This window comes from Gopherus evgoodei, chromosome 3 (genome assembly GCF_007399415.2).
Source record: "Gopherus evgoodei ecotype Sinaloan lineage chromosome 3, rGopEvg1_v1.p, whole genome shotgun sequence".
NCBI classification, from domain to species: domain Eukaryota; kingdom Metazoa; phylum Chordata; order Testudines; family Testudinidae; genus Gopherus; species Gopherus evgoodei.
The window spans coordinates 55,097,619-55,122,776 of NC_044324.1; the positions used below are offsets into that span (position 1 = coordinate 55,097,619).

At 45.4% G+C, this 25,158-nt stretch overlaps 1 protein-coding gene across 1 annotated transcript in view; it reads left to right on the forward strand.

The window, feature by feature from the left end:
• The window catches only part of LRRC1 (leucine rich repeat containing 1), a 133,372-nt gene that overhangs the window by 40,830 nt on the left and 67,384 nt on the right, over positions 1–25,158 (forward strand). Inside the window, 1 exon segment of the mRNA XM_030555619.1 lies at positions 9,377–9,388. Within this exon segment, the coding sequence (XP_030411479.1) occupies positions 9,377–9,388 (12 nt within the window).

A 25,158-nucleotide genomic window follows, 5' to 3' on the forward strand; every position in this document is an offset into this window, starting at 1 on the left:
GAACTCTTCACAGAATTCCTGACACTGCCAATATTTTTTTTTGACTAATCTTCCTAGGGAAAGTAATATCACTCTCTGTGCTAATATGCTTTTTTGGTGTGTAAATACACTAAACTCAAGTGTGGTTTTAGTGGCTTTAAGTATGTGACTATCAGTCTTTAAATTAGATATTTACTTGGTACTCAAGATTGGATATCTTCTTTGAGCCAACATTTAGATGAAGGAATTATGGAAGAAGAAATGCATATTATGTCTAGTTTTAGCTCTGACTTCTGGTAGCGTTCTGTTCTTCCCAGGACTCTGCAGAATTTGCTGCCCAAAAGAGGAAAAAAACAGCTGTACAAATGATTAGTGGGTCAGAGGGTATGTCCACTGGAGACTAAATGAATTGGATATGCACAGCTTACTTGTATTCTACAAATACCCATAGAAATGAAAGACAAGAATGAATTGCAGTACTTTGCCTAGTCAGTATGCAAGACTAATGAAGATGGAAATGTAAGTTTTTGTTAGTGATTGGAAGCGAAAAGATCATCTTCAAGACAGTGAGGTCTTGAAGTGGAATTATATAATTAGAGAAGTTTAACAAGGGAGTGGATTTCCAACACAGAATTTGGCTAAAGGATTTTTTATATCTGTGTTGGACAAGATGGCCCAAAAATTAGCTTCTAATCTTATTCAAGGGTGAAGCCTATAGCTGTATTTCATCTGTGTACTACCGCAAAATCATCTTAGTCTTCCTAAATCCTTCAGTTTTGGATACAGATGAATAGGGCCATACTACTTTGTCATTTCAGAAACTGAGACCATTTCACTCCTACCCATCTCAGGATCCAAGACAAAAAATATTCCTATCAAAAAGCTCTCCATGGACTTGTTCAACTCCTACTTTTGTCATCACGTCTGTTCATTCATTCCATTTGCCTTTCCCTCCTGCCTCTTTAGTATGACTCAATACACTTGGACTTCTCAGTGTAATTTACCTGGAACTCCTCAAGGACACGCTTTCTTTTCCATCTCACCTTTGAACCCTTCCATCTGTTTCATGTTAGCCTATAATTGATCACCTCCACTTACCCATTCTTCCCTGACATTACTGATTGCTTAAATTCATCACAAATTAGTCTGCATGACGAGTTTTTTGCTTTTCAATTTCACTCCTTCTTCCTTGTCTGTAGCGTCCCTTGTTCTGCCTGTGTAACCCACGTGCTTTATAAAGTAGTATCTTTCTGACTTTTTTTGAAGCCCAAAAAAGGAAGAAAAGCAATAGGGAGGGGGAATGGATTTGCATCAGCCATTTGCATCTTTGGTTCACCTGTGTGCGCAGCAGAGTAGGGAAAATGATTATAAGTTCCAGAAGAAAGGAAGGCAATAATTGTAAGCTCTTTGGAGCAGGGACTGTCTTTGTTCTGTATTAGTACAACACCTAGCACAATAGATTCCTGGTCTTTGACTAGGGATCCTAGGCAGGGGTACCAATTGAGGAGGAAGTGGTGAATGCCCTTCCACCCCCAGGTTTTTGCATTTTTTAAGTATTGGCCCCATGCTAAATCAGTACAGCTGCTGCCAGAGCCAACCGGAGCATCACTTTGGCTGCTTGGCTGCAACACCACTGAAATTTGAACCAGCTGCCCCTTTTTACAGTTGGAGGAGCATATGAGCCAAATATTAGTGAATGGCATTGAAACCTGGCACATGAGGTTGCAGCATCACTCAAATTTGGCCCTGCTGCCCTATCATCCAGGTGGAGGGGTGGCTGGGCCTAAAAGTGTTGGGAGTCAGTTCCTGTACAGCAGAGCACAGGGGAGTCTGCTGAGAACTCTACTCCTGGCAGCACTGGCTCAATGAAGCAGATGGGTAAGAGAGATGGGAGACTCAGGCTCCCTAGCTGAGGGAGACCTGCTGCCCCAGTGTGGGGGAGGAGGTTGGGACAAGTAGGACCAGAGCGGAGTCCTTTCTGCATAGTTGGCGGGGACTGGAATTGCCCCCCCCCAAATATCTGAACTGATGCCTCTGCTTGTAGGCACTTACCTTAGAGTTTAGTCCATCCCGTGCTTTGCTGCAGGTTGGGATATCTGCATTTGCCATCCTTGCCTATCAACTACTTTACTCTCCAGATCTTCCCATTTCATGTTGGGGTACTTGATGTCATTCAGAACTGTTTGTTTCCATGTTATTTGCGCTCTTCCTCTTTCTTCTTGCATTTTTTGGCTTCCATTCAAGGGCAGTATTTGGTAAGTGTTCTCTTTCCATTCTCAGCAGATGTCCCAGCCACTGATGTCGTCTTTTGTAGATAATTTGTGAGAGTGCCTTGTCCAGTAATTTTTCTGACTTCTTCATTTGTCTTCCTATCTCTGTATGTTATTTCCAATGTTCTTCTCAAACACTTGTGAGTAAATGAATCCAGCTTTTGCGTATCTTTCTTGGTAAGTTGCCATGTCTCAGTGCTATATGTTGTGATGGCAATAACAGTTGCTTTCTACACATTCAGTTTTGTCTTGAGGCAGATGTCTTTTTGAGTTGCCAGATGTTTTTGAGTCTTCCAAATGCAGCATTTTCCTTCCCAATTCTTCTTTCCTCCGAACTGGTACCATCTTGGCTGATGGTACTTCCAAGATACTGTGACAAAGTTCCTCCTATATCTTGGTGGGTCCTGTGCTTATTGACAGATTTTCTCACCTCACAGATTCACTCTGTGGGTCGGGAAACAGCCCAGAGACCTTCCCCTCTGGTAGAAGCCACAGTCGAGGTCAGTTCCTCCTGTATTTGATCAGGAGGTGGGAGGTTTGGGGGGGGGGGGGGAATGCAGGCCCTCCCTCTACTCCGGGTTCCAGCCCAGGGCCCCGTGGACTGCAGCTGTCTAGAGTGTTTCCTGGTAAAGTTGTTGTGACAGCTACAACTCCCTGGGCTACTTCCCCATGGCCTCCTCCCAACACCACCTTTGTCCTCACCACCAGACCTTCCTCCTGATGTCTGATAACGCTTGTACTTCTCAGTCCTCCAGCAGTATGCCTACTCACTCTCAGCTTCTTGCACACCTCTTGTTCCTAGTTCCTCACACACACTTCCTCTCCACTGGCTGTCTCTAGCCTGACTGGAGTGAGCCCTTTTATAGCATCAGAGGGGCCTTAATTAGAGTCAGGTGCTTAACAGCCTTACCTGATTCTTAGCAGGTTAATTGGAGTCAGGCGTTCTCATTAGCCTGGAGCAGCCCTTGCTCTGGTCACTCGGGAACAGAAAACTGCTTATCCAGTGGCCAATATATCTCCCTTCTACTACTCTGCTGTTCCTAACTAACCTGGGTCTATCACAATACGTAAAATTGTTCACCTTCTCCAGTTTCTCATCTTCAATTTTGGTTTCTGTCCCGTAGTCCCCATTAACATGATTTCACACTTCTTTGCATTGTATGTCAAACCTATCTTCTCCATTACTTCTACTTGATTTGTGCATTTTTGTAGTCTGTTGGCATTTTCGTTGATAAGAGCGATGTTGTCAACAGAGTCTAGATCAAATAGCCTTGAATTGTTCCATTTAGGCCATATGTATCACTATCACATTGTTTTAATCCATAGTTGATGACTAGCATAAACAAAAAAGGAGATAGGAAGTAACCCTCCCTTACACCTGTCTTGATGCTGAATGGCTTACTCAATCCATTTTTTCATTTTAAAGCAGCATCTTGAGTTGGCATAGAATGCCTTCATAATGTTGATTAATTTTGTTGGAATTTCCCCCATTGTTTCTGTTTACACTATCAAATTCCTTTGAAAGTCCACCAAACTGATGGCAGGACTGCATTGGAATTCAATTGTGTTCTCAGTAATTCGTCTCAGGGTGAAAGTAGTGTCTGTGTACGATCTCCCTTGTCTAAATCCAGATTGTTGTTCACATAGGATGGTATCCATTTTTCCTTTCATTCTGTTCAGGAGGGCTACTGCTAATAGTTTTCCTGTGACAGATAGAAGTTATTCCCCTCCAATCTGAGCAATTGTATAGATCAGCTTTCTTTGGTGAGCCTAAGTCTCATTTTCTTTGGTAACTTGATTATGATACTGAGGGTCCATTCTTCCGACACTTTCTCCTCCATCTGTATTTTGTTGCATAACAAACAGATGACTGATTCCATGTCTTCACCTCCATATTTAAGCATCTCGGGATGCATGCTGTCCAAACCAGGTGTATGACAAGTCCTCTGCCTGCCTGTCTTCCTGGGGCCCACTGGTTTCCCCAACAAAGCTCAGTGTCTTCTAGTTATGCAGCACCCATGGCTTTTATTTACACAATGTTCTCCCAGCACCAGTGTTCTGCTATATACAGAGTTTGCAGGCCTGATAATCTCCTCTTCTAAACAGCATCTGCCCACTGCCCGGAGACTGACCTTCCCCTGGCCATTCCCCCCTTTCTGGCTGCCAGCCAGCCTTTACAGCCCTTGAATCCTCAGGCCCGCAGGTGCAGCCAGTTCTAAAGGCCAGGCACCAGGCTTCTCCCCAGCCCCAATCTATTTCCCCTGATTGGGGCTGGCTGAGCAGGGGCTAATTAGGTGCCTTGCACCAGCACTCTTCTACAAGGTACCTTGTTGTTTTTCAGCTTCTGCAATCCTGTTTTTACTACTTTGATTTTTACCTCAGATACATCTATATCTAGGTCTAATGGTTTGTCACTGTTTAAATTTCAGTCTTGTAATTGGTTCTGGTTGGTTTAGCTCTTCTTTGAAATGTTCCACCCATCTATTTTCTTGTTCCTCCTGTGTGTTCAAAAGTTCTCCTTGTTTCCCTTCCACTGAGACATGTCTGAATTTTGATCCATATCCTGTTAACTGTTTCAGGATCGTGTAGACTATTCGTGTATCACTTCTTTCTCCTGCTTCTTCAGCTTCACTAGCCTTACTTTCTATTCAGTTTCGTTTCTTATTTGCATTGTTTCTTTACTGCTTTGTCAAGGTTCCCATAGGTCTGTTTTGTTTCTTCAGTCACATGTTGTAGTATTGGAGCCTTTTATTTTCTTCTTTTGTCTATAATTTTCCATGTTTCTTCTGACATCCACTGTTGTTTATTGCTTCCTCTCTTTCTACCAATTATCTTTTCAGCTGCTTCTAACATAACTGTTTTGAAAAGATCCCAGTATTTTTCCACTTTGTTTTCTTTAAGATCCTCAAACCTGTTCTTGACCTCTATCTTGTACTCTCTTCATAGTCTGCAATCTTGTAGTTTCTGTGCATTGAATAATCTAAATGTGTCATTTCTTTTTGAGTGCTTTAAACTTCAATTTGATGTTGCTTTCAGCAAGTAGTGATCGCTCCCCATATCTGCTCCTCTAAATATTCTTGTGTCTAACACTGATGTTTTCCACCTCTGACTAACACTACATCTGTGTTAGTCAATCTCATTTTGCGTACGGCCATCTGGAGAAATCCATGTTTTTTGTGTATGTTGGAAGAAAGAATTGCAGATGCTAAGCTTGAATTTTGCGCCAAAAACAATGTCTTGTGCCATTGTCTGTCGTTGTCCAGTTGTCTGTGGCCGATGACTATTTGTTTCCCAATCTTTTCTTTCATTTCCGATCCGGGCATTTAAATCTCCCGTAACCCGGACAAGATCGTGGTTTGGTACCTCTTTCATTACATTGTTCAATTCTGTACAGAATCTCTCTTTATCCTCTTCATCTGCATCGTTTTTTGGAGCGTATTCCTGAACTATGGTGCACTTAATGTGCTGAGAGAGGAATTTATCTGCCAGTAGCTTATCTGATATTGGCAGCCAATTCATAAATGATTTTTTTTTTTTGCAGCGCTAGTCATGATGATCCCTACACCTCTCTCATGTTTGGTTCCACCTGAATATAACCTTGTTTTTTCTCCAGATGTTATCATACCTTGATCTTTCTACCTAACTCATGGAGGGAAATATTAACAGATAGGAGCTATAGGGAGCCCTACCAAATTCACGGTCCATTTTGGTCAATTTCACACTCAAAGGATTTTTAAAATTGTCAGTTTCATGATTTCAGATATTTCCATCTGAAATTCCCTGAGGATAACCAGGGGGTCCCGACCCAAAAGAGGGTTGTGGGGACAGTGGTCGCAAGGCTATTGTAGCGAAGTCACAGTATTGCCATCTATACTTCTGTGCTGCTGCTGCTGACAGAGGCACTACCTTTAGAGCTGGGCAGTGCAGATGTGGAGGTGTGTATCAATTGGGGAGGGCAGGACCAGCCTTACGGGTGGGCAACTGTGCAGGGCCCTGTAGTTGGGGAGCGCTGTGCTACCCTCCCAGCCAGCTCATGGCCCCTTTAACCCCTAAGCACTGGGCCCGGAGCAGGGAGAGGCAGGGCTGGGTGCAAGGGTGCTGGAACCTTTTTGGAAGTGAGGGGGCCACCAATGCTGGAACCAAGGGTGGCAAGGACCATGCCCTTCACTTTTTAACATGGGCATAGTTTGCGGGAGCAGAGGGAGGCATTGCTGCCCCAAATTGTAAGCCTTTGGGCAGACACAAAGTGGTGCTGACAGGGGCTGTACTTTGTGGTAGCGTTGGCCCTGGAACCGCAAACCTCAGGCAGGTGCAGAGTGGCGTCCAGCTTCTCTGCCGCCAAGAGAGCAAGAGGGGACCTGGCATGAGTAAGAGAAGGAAGGGGGCCTCACACTAGGTATAGCCAATCCCCAGATGCAGCCACAAAGGGGTGCCCCAGCAGTGACTAAACCCTGTTACAAAGTCATGTTTGGCTAACAGTTATCCGCTTTAAATAGGGACTCTGTGTAAAGAGCTCAGAGTCTGAACTTAGTAAGAAGAAGGTGTGTAACTGCCTGTTTAACTTGCTTCTCTTCTGTGGAAAAGAGTGCCTTATACAAATCTAGGGAATGAGTATCTTACATGCAGATATGTCAAAATCTGCAATACTTAGCTGCAGGCAAAGTTCTCTGTCTGACTATGCAAGTTGAGCAGACCAAGTCAACTATTCAGAGACCTGAATGCTTCTCTCTACAAAGATAGACTGACCAGATTGAAGTGTTTGGCTATGGACTGCAGTTTTCATTCTCGTTTGGAAGAATCCAGGCGATGTGGTGTTTTGCTGTCTGTGCTTGGTGTTTACTAAAATCTGATAGTATTCCACATGCGCAAAGTATGTCTTTGAACATTTTACTGCAGCATGCCACACAGAACTGAACTAAGCAGCGTACAAACAAAATAGATACACTACCCCCTATCAGTGTTGCCAACAGCTGGTAATCCAGGGAGAAAGTTATGAAAACTGAAGCGTTCTCTCCTCTCCCGTTCTCCCCCACCCCATCACTGTCTAAATTTAAAACTCGCAGTTAGACCTTCCCAAAGGGATACAATATTGTTCCATAGATATATCTCAGAGGAGCCAAGGCAGAGTTTTAGAACCACTTTAGAAATGTTGAGTAAAATTGCTGAATATTAGCAAATACCAGCTGACAAGATTAACCAGGTGATCACAGTACTCCATTTCTGATTTGGGCTAGAAAATTGATCCAGAGACTGACTACACCTTCAGAAGTTTAAAAAAATCCAACAACCCACACTCACCTTTACAGGGGAGCATGGAGCATTTCCAGTATCTTGGTAAGTGAACAGGGAAAGGAAATCCAGCTGTGGGAAACTTCAATGTGATTGTAGGCACTAAGGCATCACACCACTGAATGGAATTACTCCTGAATACCTTTTAAAAAAATCTGAGCCTAAGTCTCATTTTCAAAAATGATTTAGGGCATGTCTACAATACAAACTTTTGCTGACACTAGTTACGTTGACATAAAGCAGCCGCAGTTAGTATATTGCCTGTGCCTATTCATGCATGGCTCCTTGCGTCAGTGCTGCTTGGTTGATGCACAATGCACAGTGTGCATTGTGGCTAGATATCCCATTTTATTCTATGTAGAAGTGAGTGGCTTAGTTTTAAGTAGTTTCCAGAACAAAGTTGTTTCACCATATGGTGAAAACCTACTGGGGGAAAAACAAGTAAAATAGTGCTGAACTGATCATGAGATACATAGAGGGTTTTGGTTAAAAATGCAGGGAATTCTGTATTCAGACGTTTTTTTCTCCCAAGGTCATTTGTACATGAAATATAGCAAGCTTGCTAAATTGTCAGCGATAAGCATAACTTTTTCTTAAACAAGGGTAATAAATTACCAGAGAGCAACCCTGCCTGGAAAAAGGTATATCCTCTTACTTACATGAGTGCTGCGCTTGATTTTATCTACTTGTGTGCTGGCACAATTTTCGCTTGCTGTCAGCGTGGCTGTATTGTCATACGTCATAGAGCTTATGAGTGCTTTATAGCCTTACTATTTAGCAGTGCTTGCACATAGTCTGTGTATGCCAGAACATCTGGGGCAGCACGTGTAAATGCAGAGCATTCATCAATGTGCAGCGTTAGAAAAAATCCTGGATATTTAAGCAGGATTTGAGTCCGTTATCCAGCAACAGTGAAAAGTATCTTACCTGGTTAGCTTTAGTATTGGCATGGATGTACTGTTTAAATATCAGCTATGAAACCTAATAGTGAACAGAAATGGAAGACACTGCATAGCCCACTGAAATTTAACACCATCTCAGGGACCTCAGTATTTTATACTGGTCATTGTCATTTCTTCCATTATAGTTATTTCTTCTATTATAATTATCAATCCAGGATGATTCTTGATAGATACTGTGTTTCATCCTGGACCTTATTTCATATTTTTTCCTTGCTCAGCTATACCCTGTAATTTTCTTTTACTGTTAAATGAAAGGAGCTCAGAAATGTTGTTTAAATCCTCTGCTTTAAATTGACCTTCAGTGTTCAGATATTGCAGCTCGCTTGATAATCCTTTCCTGATGTCATCATGTAATGAAGAAAAATGAAGTTGTGTCAGCCTTAATTGATTTTTTATCTACTTTTATGATAGCGTGACTCAAGTGAATATCGAATTCATGTTTTTGTAGGGGTGTGTGTGGAAGAAGGTGTAGATGAAAGGAGAGAAGAGACACTTTATGGGCAAGCCTCCTTTTCCCTCACTTTCCCAAACATCCTCAGTATTTGTTTTCACTTATTAAAGGCATTTCTGCTTCTGTAGTGAAATCATAATCCTTGGGTTTTACATGGGTCTGAAATGGGAGAAAATGGGCCAGGAGAGCATGTTCTTTCAATCTGTGAATTATATGTGATCTAAACAGGCTGTCTACACTTCTTTATAATAGGAAATTTTGCATACTAAGAAAACTGAGGGGTTTTGTGTCAATTTAAAAATCAATCTTTGGCCTTAATTCTACTTACTTGTGTTACAAATGACACTTAATATAGCTGATAGATTCGATGAAAAGTATTTTCAGTATACTTGTTTGTTCCATTTTTGTGTGAGTCTTTTATACAGAAGTAGAAGAGAATTTCTTTAAAATATGGTTATAAAACCACAAAGTGGCATGGTAATTCAGGGGCATGATTAATTCCTGAAATTATTTCTTAGGTTTTTTGAGTGGATTTCAAGATTGTTTCTGTTATATGTTGTGACAAAGTCAGGCAGGACGGCTGCAGGAGGGTCTGGGAAAACAGGTATATTAGCCCTAGAATGCTAAAGGCCCTTTTTCCTACAAGCGGGGAAGGGGTTACTTCTGGTCAATTAGGGACACCTGAGTCCAATTAAGGGCTGCCAGAAACCTGTTAAAACTGCTCCCTGCGGGCAGGACAAACTGCTGAAAAGCTGGCAGCAGCAGGAAGATACACTTCTCCAGTGTGAGACTGTGCTCCTCCCCATAGGGGAGATGCCCAAACCCAGTGCCTGTTTAGGGGAAGGACTGACACCTGTCCCGGTGAGGTGGGGGGGGGCAAGGAAAGGTATTCCCCTTTTTGTTTTAGTGTGTGTTAGACTTGTTTCCCTTTGTTTAGCAGAGGAGGACTCTTCAGGCCTGCCCCGAGGCCTACCAGGAAGGCTCTGAGAAACAACCACGAAGTGGGAAGATACACACTCCAGAGTGGGGCTGATTTACCCCAGGCCCTGTCCCTGCCAGAGGAGGGAGTGCTAAGTCTGGCAAGGCAGAAGGCACCAATGTCCTGTTTCTATATGCCTCCTCCAAAGCTATCCAAACCAGATTGAAAATAGTTCCTCCTTTGATTTTGGAGAAGAGGGAAATATAGGTACTAACTGTGTTTGAGCTGCACCGAGACAGGATTCTAGGTGCTCATTAGTTTTTAAACTGTTGTTCCTATCACTGTAGCATTTGTCTTGAGATAGATATTATATAGTGTCGACCACGTGCTTTGGTGTTATACAAAGAGAAGATGAGGTCCCTGCTTTGAGGAGCTAAAATCTAATGCTAACTGAAGCATAGGTCAGACATGTCAAAATAAAGCCCAAACACTCAATGAAGTGCAGGGGCAAATACGGTTGTGTTCTCCCCATCGATTGGACAACTGTCTCGTAAGGGGGCAGTGTGACGAAGTGGGAATGTTCTTAATGTTTTCTCTGAATGCTGTGTGGCTGCCTCACTTTCCTCTATGCACTCCTTAAGTATCTAGGTGGTGGGATAAGGAGGTGTGATTGTTGCAGAGCCTGAGATGGCTGGGGAGCAATGCTGTCTGCACAGAGAATGGCCGACACCCTGTCTCCTGGCAACTGATGGCCTGGGCCTCTCCCCTGCAAGGTGCCAATTGAAGGTGTTGGAGAACAAAGAGATCAGGTGACCTCCTGGCCTGGGAAAGAGACAAAGCCCAGCGGAGATGGGGCTGGAGAGTTTCAGTTTGGAGTTGGCTGGGGACGTGGAGTGAGTGCAGACCTGAGTGTCTGTCTCACTGCCCCCCAAAATGGACCTGGCTGAGGAGTCCTGTTCTCTATACCTACAAGCTCTATTTTAGACAGTGTTCCTGTTTGTCTAATAAACCTCTGTTTTACTGGCTGGCTAAGAGTCACGTCTGACTGTGAAGTTAGGGTGCAGGACCCTCTGGTTTCCCCAGGACCCCACCTGGGTGGACTCACTGTGAGAAGCGCATGAAGGGGCAGAGGATGCTGAACGCTCCAAAGTGTGACCCAGGAAGGTGAAGGTATATGAGCTTCTTGCACTGAAGACAATCCGTTCACAGAGAGGAGACTTCACCAGAGTCCTGAGTGGCTTTGTAGGGAGCAGTTCCAGAGCATTGCCCGTGACAGGCAGAAAGGAGTGAACTGTGAGCAGACCCATGGGTCAACCATCCTGTATGCTGGCCAGCAAAAAGGACTATGCTATAGCAAAGGGCTATGGCAAATTACGTGGGAACCAGAACACGCACTGTGTTGCTAACTCTGAGTGCCAGCTGATGCCTTCTTTCTACCCCTGTACTGTGCCCAGTTTAGTCCTTTATGAACAATATTCAAATGGGGGAATGAGATGAAAGCTGTCTAATTCAAAAGTCAAACTTGGCACCTGTATTTCTGTGCAGCGATGGGTAGAGTCTTGCATTTCCCTTTGTACAGGGCATCTTAACATGGCTAATTGTAAACTTGTGGGCTACAAATCTTGCCATTCCTGTGATAGGTGAATTTAACTGAAGGTGGACACAGCAGATACCTCCTCTGTCTAGGAGAGATCCATAGACTGCAGTGGTCTCCAAACTGGTAGGGGACGACATGGGGGAACGTTCTGGGGAGGGGGAAGTGTGGCGGGGCCCTGGACAGCCCTCATGGGGCACGAGGAGGAAGTGCCAGCCTGCTCCTGGCCCTGGCTCCGCTCTCAGCCACTGGCCCCTAGCCCGGCTGTGGCTCCGGCCCCAGCCTCAGTCCCCTTACCCCTGTCTGTGCATCCCCCATCTTCTGGGAGCCACAGCCCTGCTACTGGCCCCAGCTCCTGACTGCCGCTCCCAGGAGTGGGAGGGCAGACCGGGAGACACCATGTGAAAAGTTGGGGGACCACTGATATACTGGATAAATTCTCAATGTGCTGGTCTTTCTCTTTGAGGATGCACAAGGGGTCCATGTGTCCTGCAAATCTATGAAGATCTTTTCATACCCTGAGGAAAGAGGTATCAGAACCCAGCTGTCAGGCAAACAGACTTCTTTATGTGCCTACTCTAACAGATACAACACCTAAAACCAGCACAGAGAAAAGATCCAGTGCTGACAGCAGCACTGGCACAAAAAACATTGTACCAGGTGTCAGTACCAGAGCTGTCACTGTTTTTGCTTCAGGCCCAGAGCGAGACTTCCCCAAACACAGAAGCAGATATTCTAGATTGAGCTAAGGGCCTACCCACCCATGACAGACTGCATAAGGCCTCAGGAGAGAACCACTGACCTCATGTGTGACATTGAGGGCTTGTGGCATAGAGAAAAAAATTATCCAGTGCCAACCCTGGTATTGGTGGCACAACCTTTGGCATTGATGCCTGCAGCTGAACAAAGGCCACCTGATGTGCCCCCAGAAGAACCAAGCATGTCCTCAGTCCTTGTATAGAGAGCTCTGTAAGCCCCGGCACTGCTATTATTGATTTACTCCTTCACTAGAGTGCATCACTGGAATCCTCTCCTCTGAGATCTATGGGTGACACCACTGAAAGACCACTTGGCAGACCCTATAGGGTTCAGCTACCGTCACATCAGGATTGACATTGAACTGGCCAATATCAGATGAGCCAGCCACATCCATAGGACATGCCACTGTGGCCCTATTGAACATATTGGGGTCCAACCTCCATGTGCTTCTAAGAGCCAATGTCTACCACACTCCAGAAGGAGAAAGAGATCACTGTTCCCAGTGGCATCCATGGTTAGCTCACTGAAACCAAGGCAGGGGGAGAGGAGGGAACCAGGAAGGAGGAGACCTCGGACCAGAGCAACGCCTCCACTCTACTTTCCCACTTAAGGACTTTTCATCCTTGTCAGCTGATGAAGTGGTAGCCTCCGTGCTGGCTTACTTCAGGAATTCCTTATGAGAGTTGTAGAGATTCTAGTAATAGATACATCTGTCATACAAGAAAAAAAAATCAACAGTTCAACATATTGACAACTTCTGTCCTGGTTAGGATTGCCATCCATATAAATGAAGCATAGACCCTGCTATGGGTGGCAAAATATCAGCCCATTGGCCAACTATGATTCTTTGACCTGGGTAGAGCAATGTCCTCTTTATCAAAATTTCCACCATAGGACAGGGAAAAGCTCAAAGAAATAATCATAGATGGGCCTACAGGTGGGCATTGGCTGTATTTGTGGCCACAGCGGTGACTGTGTGCGGAGTGTCATGGCTTCAAGGACTGGGCATTAGCAGGGACGCATATAAGCCACGATTGAGGACCTGTCATTTGAAGCCATGGAACCATTTAGTGAGCAGACAGACAATGCCGTGCACTCCTTTAAAAAGACTCTAATTCCACTTGGAGATCCACATCTCAGCCCTGTTTTGCAAGCAATACAGTCATCAACCCCAGATGAGAGTGTGCCATTTTAACACACCAGACAACCTGATTACCGTGGCCCCGTTGAACCCAGGTTTCTTCTTGATGCCAGCCTTCCTTTTCCCCTGCATCTGTGGGGCATCAGCAAATGTTGACAGGATTTTTGGGAGCCACAACAGAGCCAGCCCAGAGGGCATAATCTTTTCCCTGGGCATAATCTGTGGTTACATCAGATGGGTGCTAGAGATGATTGGCCATGGTTAGTCCATCCAGCTCCACTTTTAACCCTCTAGTCCCCCCCTTCCTTGGCCCTCTTAAGGGACATTTCTTACAAGAGATTGTTTTGAGCAGAAGTGGTCTCATTGCTTTGTCTAGGACCCATAGAGGAGATTCCACAAGAGTTCAGGGAAAGAAGCTTCTATTCCCAGTATTTCCTTCTTATGAAGAAGAAAGGAGGTCTTCGTCCTGTGCTATAGCTGAAGAAACTCAACAAATACAAATGCTGCCTCAGGATCAGGATGGTAAATCTTGCTTCCATCCTTTCATTTCTTCACGCTCGTGACTGGTTCATGGCTCTCAACTGCAAGATGCATATTTCCCTATAGTGAAGTCCACAGGAAGTACCTCACAGTTAGTGTGTCCTAACCATTGCCAATAAAGGATATTGTCCTTCAAACTCTCAGCAACAGTTTTTCACAAGATGCCTGGCAGTGGTCACAGCACATTTAAGGAAAAAGGGAATCCACATTTACTCTTATCTACATGAATGGCTGATCAGAGGCAGATCCCGGGAGGAAACTGCAGCAGCTCAGCAGTATGTTCCTCTCCCTGTTCTCCCAACTAGTACTCTGGGTAAACTATAAGAAATCATGCCATCATAGTCCTATGATGGCATAGGAGCCATGATTGATTCTGGTGACCAGAGTCTTTCTCTCAGAGGTCAAGTTCCATTTTCTCCAGTGGATGACAGACCACCTTCAGTCAAATCTGTTTGCTGTGCATACGTGTCTGGAGCTTCTAGGCCACATGTTGGCTTATCTGATTTCATTTGCAGCCCTTGCAGCTGAAGTCTATGTACGCCCTATCCAGACATCACATGAGCAAGAGTCATGCTCCTGTCCCAAATTCAATGAGAACTCGCTTGGTGGTTGGATTCAGAGGAGATGAAAAGGGTTCTCTTGTGCCCCCTTCCTGACAACACTAGTGAGAGACTCCTCTAAGGTAGGATGGGATACCCACCTAAATCATCCACAGATGCAAATAACTTGATCTCAGGACAACTTGAAACTGCATACAGAAGTCCTGGAGCTCAGTGCCATCTGTTTGGCTTGTGTAGTGGTCCTGCCTGTTTTGCAGAAATCCACTATGCAGATCTTGACAAACAAGATATAATGAACTGGGAAATATCTGTTTTTTTTTTTTTAATTAATCTGGTGCATGCATCTGTTTCTCCATGATGGGTTACTTGCTATAGACTGAGAGTAAAAGGGGTTGTTATTGCAACCAAGCAGGAAAGGTAAAACAGGTCTATATAAGGAGCGTCCTAACAATCAAGCATAATAGCCAGGTTTAAAACTGTGAAGAGACGACTCCTTGGCCCCAACTTGTTGACATAACTGGTTTGCCAAGGCAGAGAGAGAGAGAGAGAGAGAGAGAGAGAGAGAGATCAAAGGGAACACTAAGGGCACGGCTGCGCTAGGGAGATTACAGCGGCATCAATGCAGACTCTCTGTGTAGCCACCTTAAGCTAGGGTGACCAAACAGCAAGTGTGAAAAATCCAGATGGGGGTGAGGGATAATAGGAGCCTAAATAAGAAAAAGACCCGAAAAAGGGGACTGTCCCTATAAAATCAGGACATCTGGTCACTGTACTCTTAGCCGATGGAAGAAAGCTCTTCCGCCAGCTTAACTACTCCAGCCCCTGCGAACAGCAGAAGCTGTATCGTTGGGAGAAGCTCTCCCACCGACATAGCACTGTCCCTACTGGTGCTTATGTTGGAGTAACTTTTGTTACTGACCTCTGAGCGAAACAAGTTATGCTGACACAAGCTGTGCTCTCAATACAGGGTAAATTGATTAGGACCCTGGGCCTAGGGGAAAAAAAAAAAAAAAAGAGTGGGTTTGGATGAGCCAAGGACGGTTACCCAGGGAGTGTTAGTTAAAGTTGACATGCTACAGAGCGAACACACAGACAGTGTCTGCTGCAAGCAGGATGGTCTGTTTCTCTCAGAATGCCTGGGGAGAATGCTAGCTGCAGAGGAACTTAGAAAAGCTGCAAGGAAAAATTAAGGTGACGGTAAGATCCAAACACATAGAACACTTAATGTTTATATCCTTTGCCCTGTATGCTCTGCATCTTTGGGGGAATGAATATAATGCATTGTTTTTGTCCTGTAGAGATGCTGTTTTTCGAGTCACTGAAATGTTTAATCATTTTGCTGTTCACAGGTCCCCATAGGGAAAGGGCTCACAGGTACCAAATGCAGTTGGGCCTTGTCATAAACAGATAGCTAAGGGTTAATGTCTCTTTCACCTGAAACCCCTGACCAGAAAACCAATCAGGAAACCGGATTTTTTCAACTTTGGGTGGAGGGAAGTGGCTGTCTGAGTCTTTTGTCTGTCTGCCTGTTTCCTCTGAGCTTTGGAGAAGTAGTTCTATTTTCTAGTCTTCTGTTTCTAAGTGTAAGGACAAAGAGATCAGATAGTAAGTTCTATGGTTTCTTTTCTTTGGTATTTGCATGAATATAAGTGCTGAAGTGCTTTGATTTGTGTTCTTTTTGAATAAGGCTGTTTATTCAATATTCTTTTAAGCAATTGACCCTGTGTTGTATCATCTTAATACAGAGAGAACATTTGTATTTTTCTTTCTTTTTATATAAAGTTTTCTTTTAAGACCTGTTGGAGTTTTTCTTTACTTCAGGGAAATTAAGTCTGTACTCACCAGGGAATTGGTGGGAGGAAGAAATCAAGGGGAGAGCTGTGTGTTGGATTGCTAGCCTGATTTGGCATTTCCTCGGGGTGAAGAGGAAAGTGCTTTTGTTCCAGGATTGGGAACGGAGAGGGGGAATCACTCTGCGTAGTTTCACAGAGCTTGTGTCTGGGTATCTCTCCAGGAGCATCTGGAGGGGGGAAGGGAAACAGGATTATTTCCCTTTGTTGTGAGACTCAAGGGATTTGGGTCTTGGGGGTCCCCAGGGAAGGTTTTTCAGTGGGACCAGAGTGCCCCAAAACACTCTAATTTTTTGGGTGGTGGCAGCAGTACCAGGTCCAAGCTGGTAACTAAGCTTGGAGGTTTTCATGCTAACCCCCAAATTTTGGACGCTAAGGTCCAGAATCTGGGAATAAGGTTAAAACATGGTGGCAGCGGTGGGATATAGACAGAATCCAGAAGCCAGTAGGAATATTATATTTTTCTTTTCTCTGCTAAGGGCTTTTTAGCAGAGAGAAACAGTTTGGTTTTAAAAGGGAACCAGAGAGAATTTTTTTTTCTGCTCTCTCTAGCAGTTTGTGGTTGCATGTTAAGCGAGAAGACTGTTGAGGGTCTTTTGTCATGCAATAGCCCTCCCATTAGCAGGCAAGTACCAGCACTTATATGCATGCAAATAAAGTGGTTTTTCTGGTTTCCCTTCATTGAACATTAGCTAGAGAGAAAAAGGGAAAAAAGCACTGTTGCTAGGCAGACTTCAGGAGGCAACAGAGAACCTGCAGTTCAAAGGATAAACACCGGAGGGCACCCCAACACAAGAAAACAGGAACCATGACTTCTAAGGCAAAAATGGAGGCCGAAGACCAATTCAGAGAGGCTGAACACAGGCGACAACTGGAAATAAAACAAGCAGAGATGGAAATAAGAGAGAGAGAAAGAGAGGCGGCCCACCGCCGAGAAATGGAAAAACAACAAAAAGAGAATGAAGAGAAGGAAAAAACAGAGAAAACATGAACTGGAGTTGGCAAAAGCTGGGCTGCATGTGCCAGCCAACCCTAACAACCCGGCGCCAATTATTGCTCCACAGCACAGGAAATTTCCCACCTACAAGGCAGGTGATGACACCGAGGCCTTCTTGGAAATTTTGAAAGAGCCTGTCTTGGGTACAGCATCCCCGAAGACCAGTACATGGTAGAATTAAGGCCACACCTCAGTGGACCTTTAGCAGAGGTGGCAGCTGAAATGCCCAAGCCGCAAATGAATGACTATAAACTTTTTCAAACCAAGGCCAGATACAGGATGGGGATAACCCCAGATCATGCCCGTCGGCGCTTCAGAACCCAAAAATGGAAACCAGAGGTGTCATTTCCCAAACACGCCTACTACATTGCAAAAAACTATGAGGCCTGGTTAACAGGAACCACATTCAAACCTTGGAAGAAGTGAACCTCCTCATACAAATGGAGCAGTTCTTGGATGGTGTTCCTGAAGACATCACACGGTACATACAAGATAGAAATCCCAAAACTATCGCTGAGGCGGGGGAGATTGGAGCCAAATGGATGGAACTGGCAGAAAGCAAAAAAGCTACTGTCAAGGGGAACGATTACCCCAGGGGGCACACAGACCATAAACCCTACAACCGAGGACAGCCAAAGACCCTACATACCACCCAAGTAAAGCCACAGATACCCTACTCTTCAACCTCACCAGTCTCCAGTAACTCACCTCGGCCCAGTGACCCATCAGATGGAAGATGCTTTAAGTGTAATGAACTGGGACATATCAAGGCCAACTGTCCCAAGAACACCATGCGAGTGCAATTCATTACACCACCATCACCCCAAAGATCCCCAGGCCCAGATGCCTCTCAAATACCCTTGGAGCGAAGGGAAAATTTGAGAGTGGGCGGAAAGAAGGTTACTGCGTGGAGAGACACGGGGGCACAAGTGTCAGCTATCCACCAATCCTTCGTTGACCCCAAATTCATCAACCCAAAGGCCAAGTTACAATTTACCCCTTCATGTCACAAGCTGTAGACTTGCCTACAGCTCAACTGCCTGTCCAGTACAAAGGCTGGTCAGGAATGTGGACTTTTGCAGTCTATGACAATTATCCTATCCCCATGCTACTGGGGGAAGACTTGGCCAACCAGGTGAGGCGGGCCAAGAGAGTGGGAATGGTTACCCGTAGCCAAACCAGGCAAGCTTCCAGACCCATTCCTGTTCCTGAGCCGTCCACAGAGGCCCCGTCTGTGTTACCAGAGACCCAGACAGAGGTAGTGGACCCGGATTCCATGCCTACCACTGAAACAGCCACAGCATCTCCAGTCCCAGGCCCGGAACTGGAACAGCAACCAGCACCAGCAAGTGCAACCACATCGTCAACCTCAACGCCAGAGGGCGCCAGCAAGCCAGAACTGGCAGAAGCAAAAGACAGCCATACCCAAAAGGCTCAGCCAGAGCCTGAAATACCCTCAGGTGCACCAGCGGAGAGCGGTTCACCAGCAACGGAAACAACCCCATCACCTACATCGCTTACAGAGGGACCAAGCCCAAGTCCACAGCCTGAGGAAGAACTGGTGACCCCAGCCTCAAGGGAACAGTTCCAGGCCGAGCAGGAAGCAGATGACAGCCTTCAGAAAGCTTGGGCGGCGGCACGGAGCACCCCACCGCCTCTCAGCTCTTCTAATCGATCCCGGTTTGTTATAGACCAAGGACTTTTATACAAGGAAATTCTTTCTGGTGGACACCGGGAAGAATGGCAGCCGCAAAAACAGTTGGTGGTTCCAACTAAGTACCGGGGGAAGCTCTTAAGCTTAGCCCATGATCATCCCAGTGGCCATGCTGGGGTGAACAGAACCAAGGACCGGTTGGGGAAGTCCTTCCACTGGGAGGGGATGGGCAAGGAAGTTGCCAAGTATGTCCGGTCTTGTGAGGTATGCCAAAGAGTGGGTAAGCCTCAAGACCAGGTCAAGGCCCCTCTCCAGCCACTCCCCATAATTGAGGTCCCATTTCAGCGAGTAGCTGTGGATATTCTGGGCCCTTTCCCAAAAAAGACGCCCAGAGGAAAGCAGTACGTACTGACTTTAGTGGACTTTGCTACCCGATGGCCAGAAGCAGTAGCTCTAGGCAACACCAGGGCTAACACTGTGTGCCTGGCCCTAACAGACGTCTTTGCCAGGGTAGGTTGGCCCTCTGACATCCTTACAGATTCAGGGTCTACTTTCCTGGCAGGGACCATGGAAAAACTGTGGGAAACTCATGGGGTGAATCACTTGGTTGCCACCCCGTACCACCATCAAACCAATGGCCTGGTGGAAAGGTTCAATGGAACTTTGGGGGCCATGATAAGAAAATTCATCAACGAATTCTCCAATAATTGGGACCTAGTGTTGCAGCAGTTGCTGTTTGCCTACAGGGCTGTACCACATCCCAGTTTAGGGTTTTCACCATTTGAACTTGTGTATGGTCACGAGGTTAAGGGGCCATTACAGTTGGTGAAGCAGCAATGGGAGGGGTTTACGCCTTCTCCAGGAACTAACATTCTGGACTTTGTAAGCAACCTACAAAGCACCCTCCGACACTCTTTAGCCCTTGCTAGAGAGAACCTAAAGGATGCTCAAGAAGAGCAAAAGGCCTGGTATGACAGACATGCCAGAGAACGTTCCTTCAAGGTAGGAGACCAGGTTATGGTCTTGAAGGCGCAACAGGCCCATAAGATGGAAGCATCATGGGAAGGGCCATTCACGGTCCAAGAGCGCCTGGGAGCTGTAAACTACCTCATAGCATTTCCCAATTCCTCACTAAAGCCTAAAGTGTACCATGTTAATTCTCTCAAGCCTTTCTATTCCAGAAACTTACAGGTTTGTCAGTTTACAGTCCAGGGAGATGATGCTGAGTGGCCTGACGGTGTCTACTACGACGGGAAAAAAGACGGTGGCGTGGAAGAGGTGAACCTCTCAACCACCCTGGAACGTCTGCAGCGGCAACAAATCAAGGAGCTGTGCACTAGCTTCGCCCCATTGTTCTCAGCCACCCCAGGACGGACTGAACGGGCATCCACTCCATTGATACAGGTAATGCTCACCCAATCAGAACCCCACCCTACCGGGTGTCTCCTCATGCCCAAGCTGCTATAGAACGGGAGATCCAGAACATGCTACAGATGGGTATAATCCGCCCATCTACCAGTGCATGGGCATCTCCAGTGGTTCTGGTACCAAACCAGATGGGGAAATACGCTTTTGCGTGGACTACCGTAAGCTAAATGCTGTAACTCGTCCGGACAACTATCCAATGCCACGTACTGATGAGCTATTGGAAAAGTTGGGACGTGCCCAGTTCATCTCTACCATAGACTTAACCAAGGGGTACTGGCAAGTACCGCTAGATGAACCTGCCAAGGAGAGGTCAGCATTCGTCACCCATACGGGGGTGTATGAATTCAATGTCCTTCCTTTCGGCCTTCGAAATGCACCCGCCACCTTCCAGAGGCTGGTAGACGGTCTACTAGCTGGACTGGGAGAATTTGCAGTTGCCTACCTCGATGATGTGGCCATTTTTTCAGACTCCTGGCCCGAACACCTACTCCACCTGGAAAAGGTCTTTGAGCGCATCAGGCAGGCAGGACTAACTGTTAAGGCCAAAAAGTGTCAAATAGGCCAAAACAGAGTGACTTACCTGGGGCACCAGGTGGGTCGAGGAACCATAAACCCCCTACAGGCCAAGGTGGATGCTATCCAAAAGTGGCCTGTCCCCAAGGTCAAAGAAACAGGTCCAATCCTTCTTAGGCTTGGCCGGATACTACAGGTGATTTGTACCACACTACAGCCAATCGCTGCCCCATTGACCGACCTAACCAAAAAGACCCAGCCAAATGCCGGTTAAGTGGACTAATGAGTGTCAAAAGCCTTTACCCAGCTTAAGGCAACGCTCATGTCTGACCCTGTACTCAGGGCCCCGGATTTTGACAAACCATTCCTAGTAACCACAGATGCATCTGAGCGTGGTATAGGAGCAGTGCTCATGCAGGAAGCAACAGATCACAATTTCCCATCCTGTCGTGTTTCTCAGCAAGAAACTGTCTGAGAGGGAAAGTCACTGGTCAGGTCAGTGAAAAGGAATGCTATGCCATTGTGTACGCCCTGGAGAAGCTACGCCCATATGTTTGGGGACGGCGGTTCCAACTACAAACTGACCATGCTGCACTAAAGTGGCTTCATACTGCCAAGGGGGAACAACAAGAAACTTCTTCGTTGGAGTTTAGCTCTCCAAGATTTTGATTTTCAAATTCAACACATCACAGGAGCTTCTAACAAAGTTGCTGATGCAATCTCCCGTGAGAGTTTCCCAGAATCCAGTATTTAAAAAGTGTTCTTAAAATGTAAAAGTCTGTTAGTTATATACTTAGTAGTATATGTAAAGGTGCATGTGTTGTATTAATCTGTTTATTTTCAAGTTCTAGAAGGAAATTGCCGCCAGTGAGCTTCCCCACTGTCTGCAATTTGGGGGGCGTGTCATAAACAGATAGCTAAGGGTTAATGTCTCTTTCACCTGAAACCCCTGACCAGAAAACCAATCAGGAAACCGGATTTTTTCAACTTTGGGTGGAGGGAAGTGGCTGTCTGAGTCTTTTGTCTGTCTGCCTGTTTCCTCTGAGCTTTGGAGAAGTAGTTCTATTTTCTAGTCTTCTGTTTCTAAGTGTAAGGACAAAGAGATCAGATAGTAAGTTCTATGGTTTCTTTTCTTTGGTATTTGCATGAATAATAAGTGCTGAAGTGCTTTGATTTGTGTTCTTTTGAATAAGGCTGTTTATTCAATATTCTTTTAAGCAATTGACCCTGTGTTGTATCATCTTAATACAGAGAGAACATTTGTATTTTTTCTTTCTTTTTTATATAAAGTTTCTTTAAGACCTGTTGGAGTTTTTCTTTACTTCAGGGAAATTAAGTCTGTACTCACCAGGGAATTGGTGGGAGGAAGAAGAATCAAGGGGAGAGCTGTGTGTTGGATTGCTAGCCTGATTTGGCATTTCCTCGGGGTGAAGAGGAAAGTGCTTTTGTTCCAGGATTGGGAACGGAGAGGGGGAATCACTCTGCGTAGTTTCACAGAGCTTGTGTCTGGGTATCTCTCCAGGAGCATCTGGAGGGGGGAAGGGAAACAGGATTATTTCCCTTTGTTGTGAGACTCAAGGGATTTGGGTCCTTGGGGTCCCCAGGGAAGGTTTTTCAGTGGGACCAGAGTGCCCCAAAACACTCTAATTTTTGGGTGGTGGCAGCAGTACCAGGTCCAAGCTGGTAACTAAGCTTGGAGGTTTTCATGCTAACCCCCAAATTTTGGACGCTAAGGTCCAGAATCTGGATAAGGTTAAAAACAGGCCTGTAGGATTCCCACTTTTGGAAAATGGGTACTGCAGGCCAGAGATCAAATGTATGTCACTGCTGCAAACAAAGGTGTGATTTTTTTAAAATCTAGCTAGCGCAGCTGAAAACAGCAATGAAGATGCAGCGGTGTGGGCTTTAAGCGCTCACCCAAAACCCTGAGTATGTACTTGTGATGCTAGCTCGCACTGGGGTCTGTGCTGCCACATCTGGATTGCTATTTTTAGCCATGTTAGCTAGCTTAAAGCTAGTGTGGCTATGTCTACATGAGCTGCAATCACACCTTCGATTGCAGTGTATACATCCCTCCAGTCTGAGTGATTGGCCAATGGCCCAGAGTAAGATGCAGGAAGTTAGGCCTGTCTCTTAAGTGGGAGGGGTGCACTTAAGGGGGAGACCATTTGCCCTGTAATTGTGACACAGCACTTCCCTGATGCACTACTAAACAAGGAAGGAGGCTTTCGGTCATCCCACCTCTACAGGAAATGTCATAAACAGATAGTTAAGGGTTAATGTCTCTTTTACCTGTAAAGGGTTAAGAAGCTCAGTAAACCTGGCTGACACCTGAGCAGAGGACCAATAGGGGGACAAGATACTTTCAAATCTTGGTGGAGGGAATTCTTTTGTTTGTGCTCTTTGTTTTGGGAGTTGTTCGCCCTTGGGACTAAGAGGGACCAGACATCAATCCAGGCTCCTCCAAATCTTTCTAAACCAGTCTCTCATGTTTCAAAATTGTAAGTAACAGCCAGGCAAGGCGGATTAGTTTTATTTTTGTTTTCTCAACTTGTAAATGTCCTTTTTTGCTGAGAGGATTTTACCTCTGTTTGCTGTAACTTTGAGCCTAAGGCTGGAGGGGGTTCCTCTGGGCTATACGAATTTGATTATCCTGTAAAGATTTTCCATCCTGATTTTACAAAGATGATTTTACTTTCTTCTTTGGTTAAAAGCTTTCTTTTAAGAACCGGATTGATTTCTCCTTGTTTTAAGATCCAAGGGGTTTGGATCTGTGTTCACCAGGGAATTGGTGAAGTCCCTCAAGGCCACCCAGGGAGGGGAGAGTTTTGGAGGGACAGGAAATGCTCCAGACACTGACTTCTGGATGGTGGCAGTGTACCAGATCTAAGCTAGTAATTAAGCTTAGAAGTGTCCATGCAGGTCCCCACATTTGTACCCTAAAGTTCAGAGTGGGGAAGGAACCTTGACAGGAAACGATCAGGATGTGGACATGGTGCCATTATTGCAGAGTAATCCCACTTGCTGTGTACCTTCTAGAAGCCAGCAGTGACTTGGAAGACTTCTTAAATGGACATGTAGTAACCAGTCTTGAGTGGTTGCTGCAGAATCCATCATGGACCTGATATTTCACCAATACTGCACTTGAAATACGCTGGACTGGCATTTGATTTGTTGAAGTCCATCTTGCAGCAGTATCGGTGTTGCTCTCTGATACAGTCATTCTCTTTTCTCATCTGATATCAGAAGTCTCAAGGGCCTCCTACCTACGTACCTGCCTGCTAGAAATACTACTCCGGTGGTGGCATCTCAACATTGTCCTCCTAAAGCCACAGAGACTATTTCAAACTGCCCTTGAATTGTTCAATTCATCATCTTACACTCAAGACAGTTTTTTCTAGTTGCTATTGCTTCCAGCATGGAGGGTCAGCAAGCTACAAGCCCTTACGACTGGATCTCTTCAGGGGCAAGAAGATACAAAGGTAACACCTACAGCTCCACCCTAAAGCGGTCTTGAAATTTCACCTTAATCAGTCTATTAACTTACTGCTTGGTCTTTCCAAAACCACACGTGATGCCAGGGGAGAAGCTGCTTACTTTGGAAGTTTCAAGAGCCTTGCTTTATTATCTTGACAGGGCTGAGCATTTTAGATTATCGCCCCACTTCTGTGGCTATATCTGGCCTGTCAAAGGGCCAAGCTATGCTTTGTAAAAGAATATGCTCTAGGACTTCTTTCGGTGAGTTCTATGGCCTGAGTTGTACAGGAGGTCAGAGTAGTTGATCACAATGGTGCCGTCTGGCCTTGGAATCTGTGAACCACAGGGAGTCTCTAAGATCGTATGTCCTTTCCATCTGTTGTCCAATTAGCTTTGAGCCTCTCTCTGAATGTCAAGTCGCCCTCCACCAGGGCTCAGGCATTAACAGAAATACCAGTATAGCTTCTATCAAGGTAAGTAAATAGATGTAGCTACATGACCAGTGTCCACACTGCTGCACACACTGCTTTAAAGCTTCTTTGCCTTGAAGCTGTGTCCACACTGTACAGTGCTATGTTGATCAAAGCAGGTTGCACTGTGAATAGGCATCTCAGGACACTAAGTGCTACTTCTAGGGTAACTTTCGCAGCGGGATATTTCCTGGATATGCAAATGAATCATGATTAGTGCTCAGATTCCTGTGATCTCAGTAATCTTTAGTGCTCATTGCCTCTCACTGACAGCAGTTTAAAAATGAAAGAAATGCAGATGAACA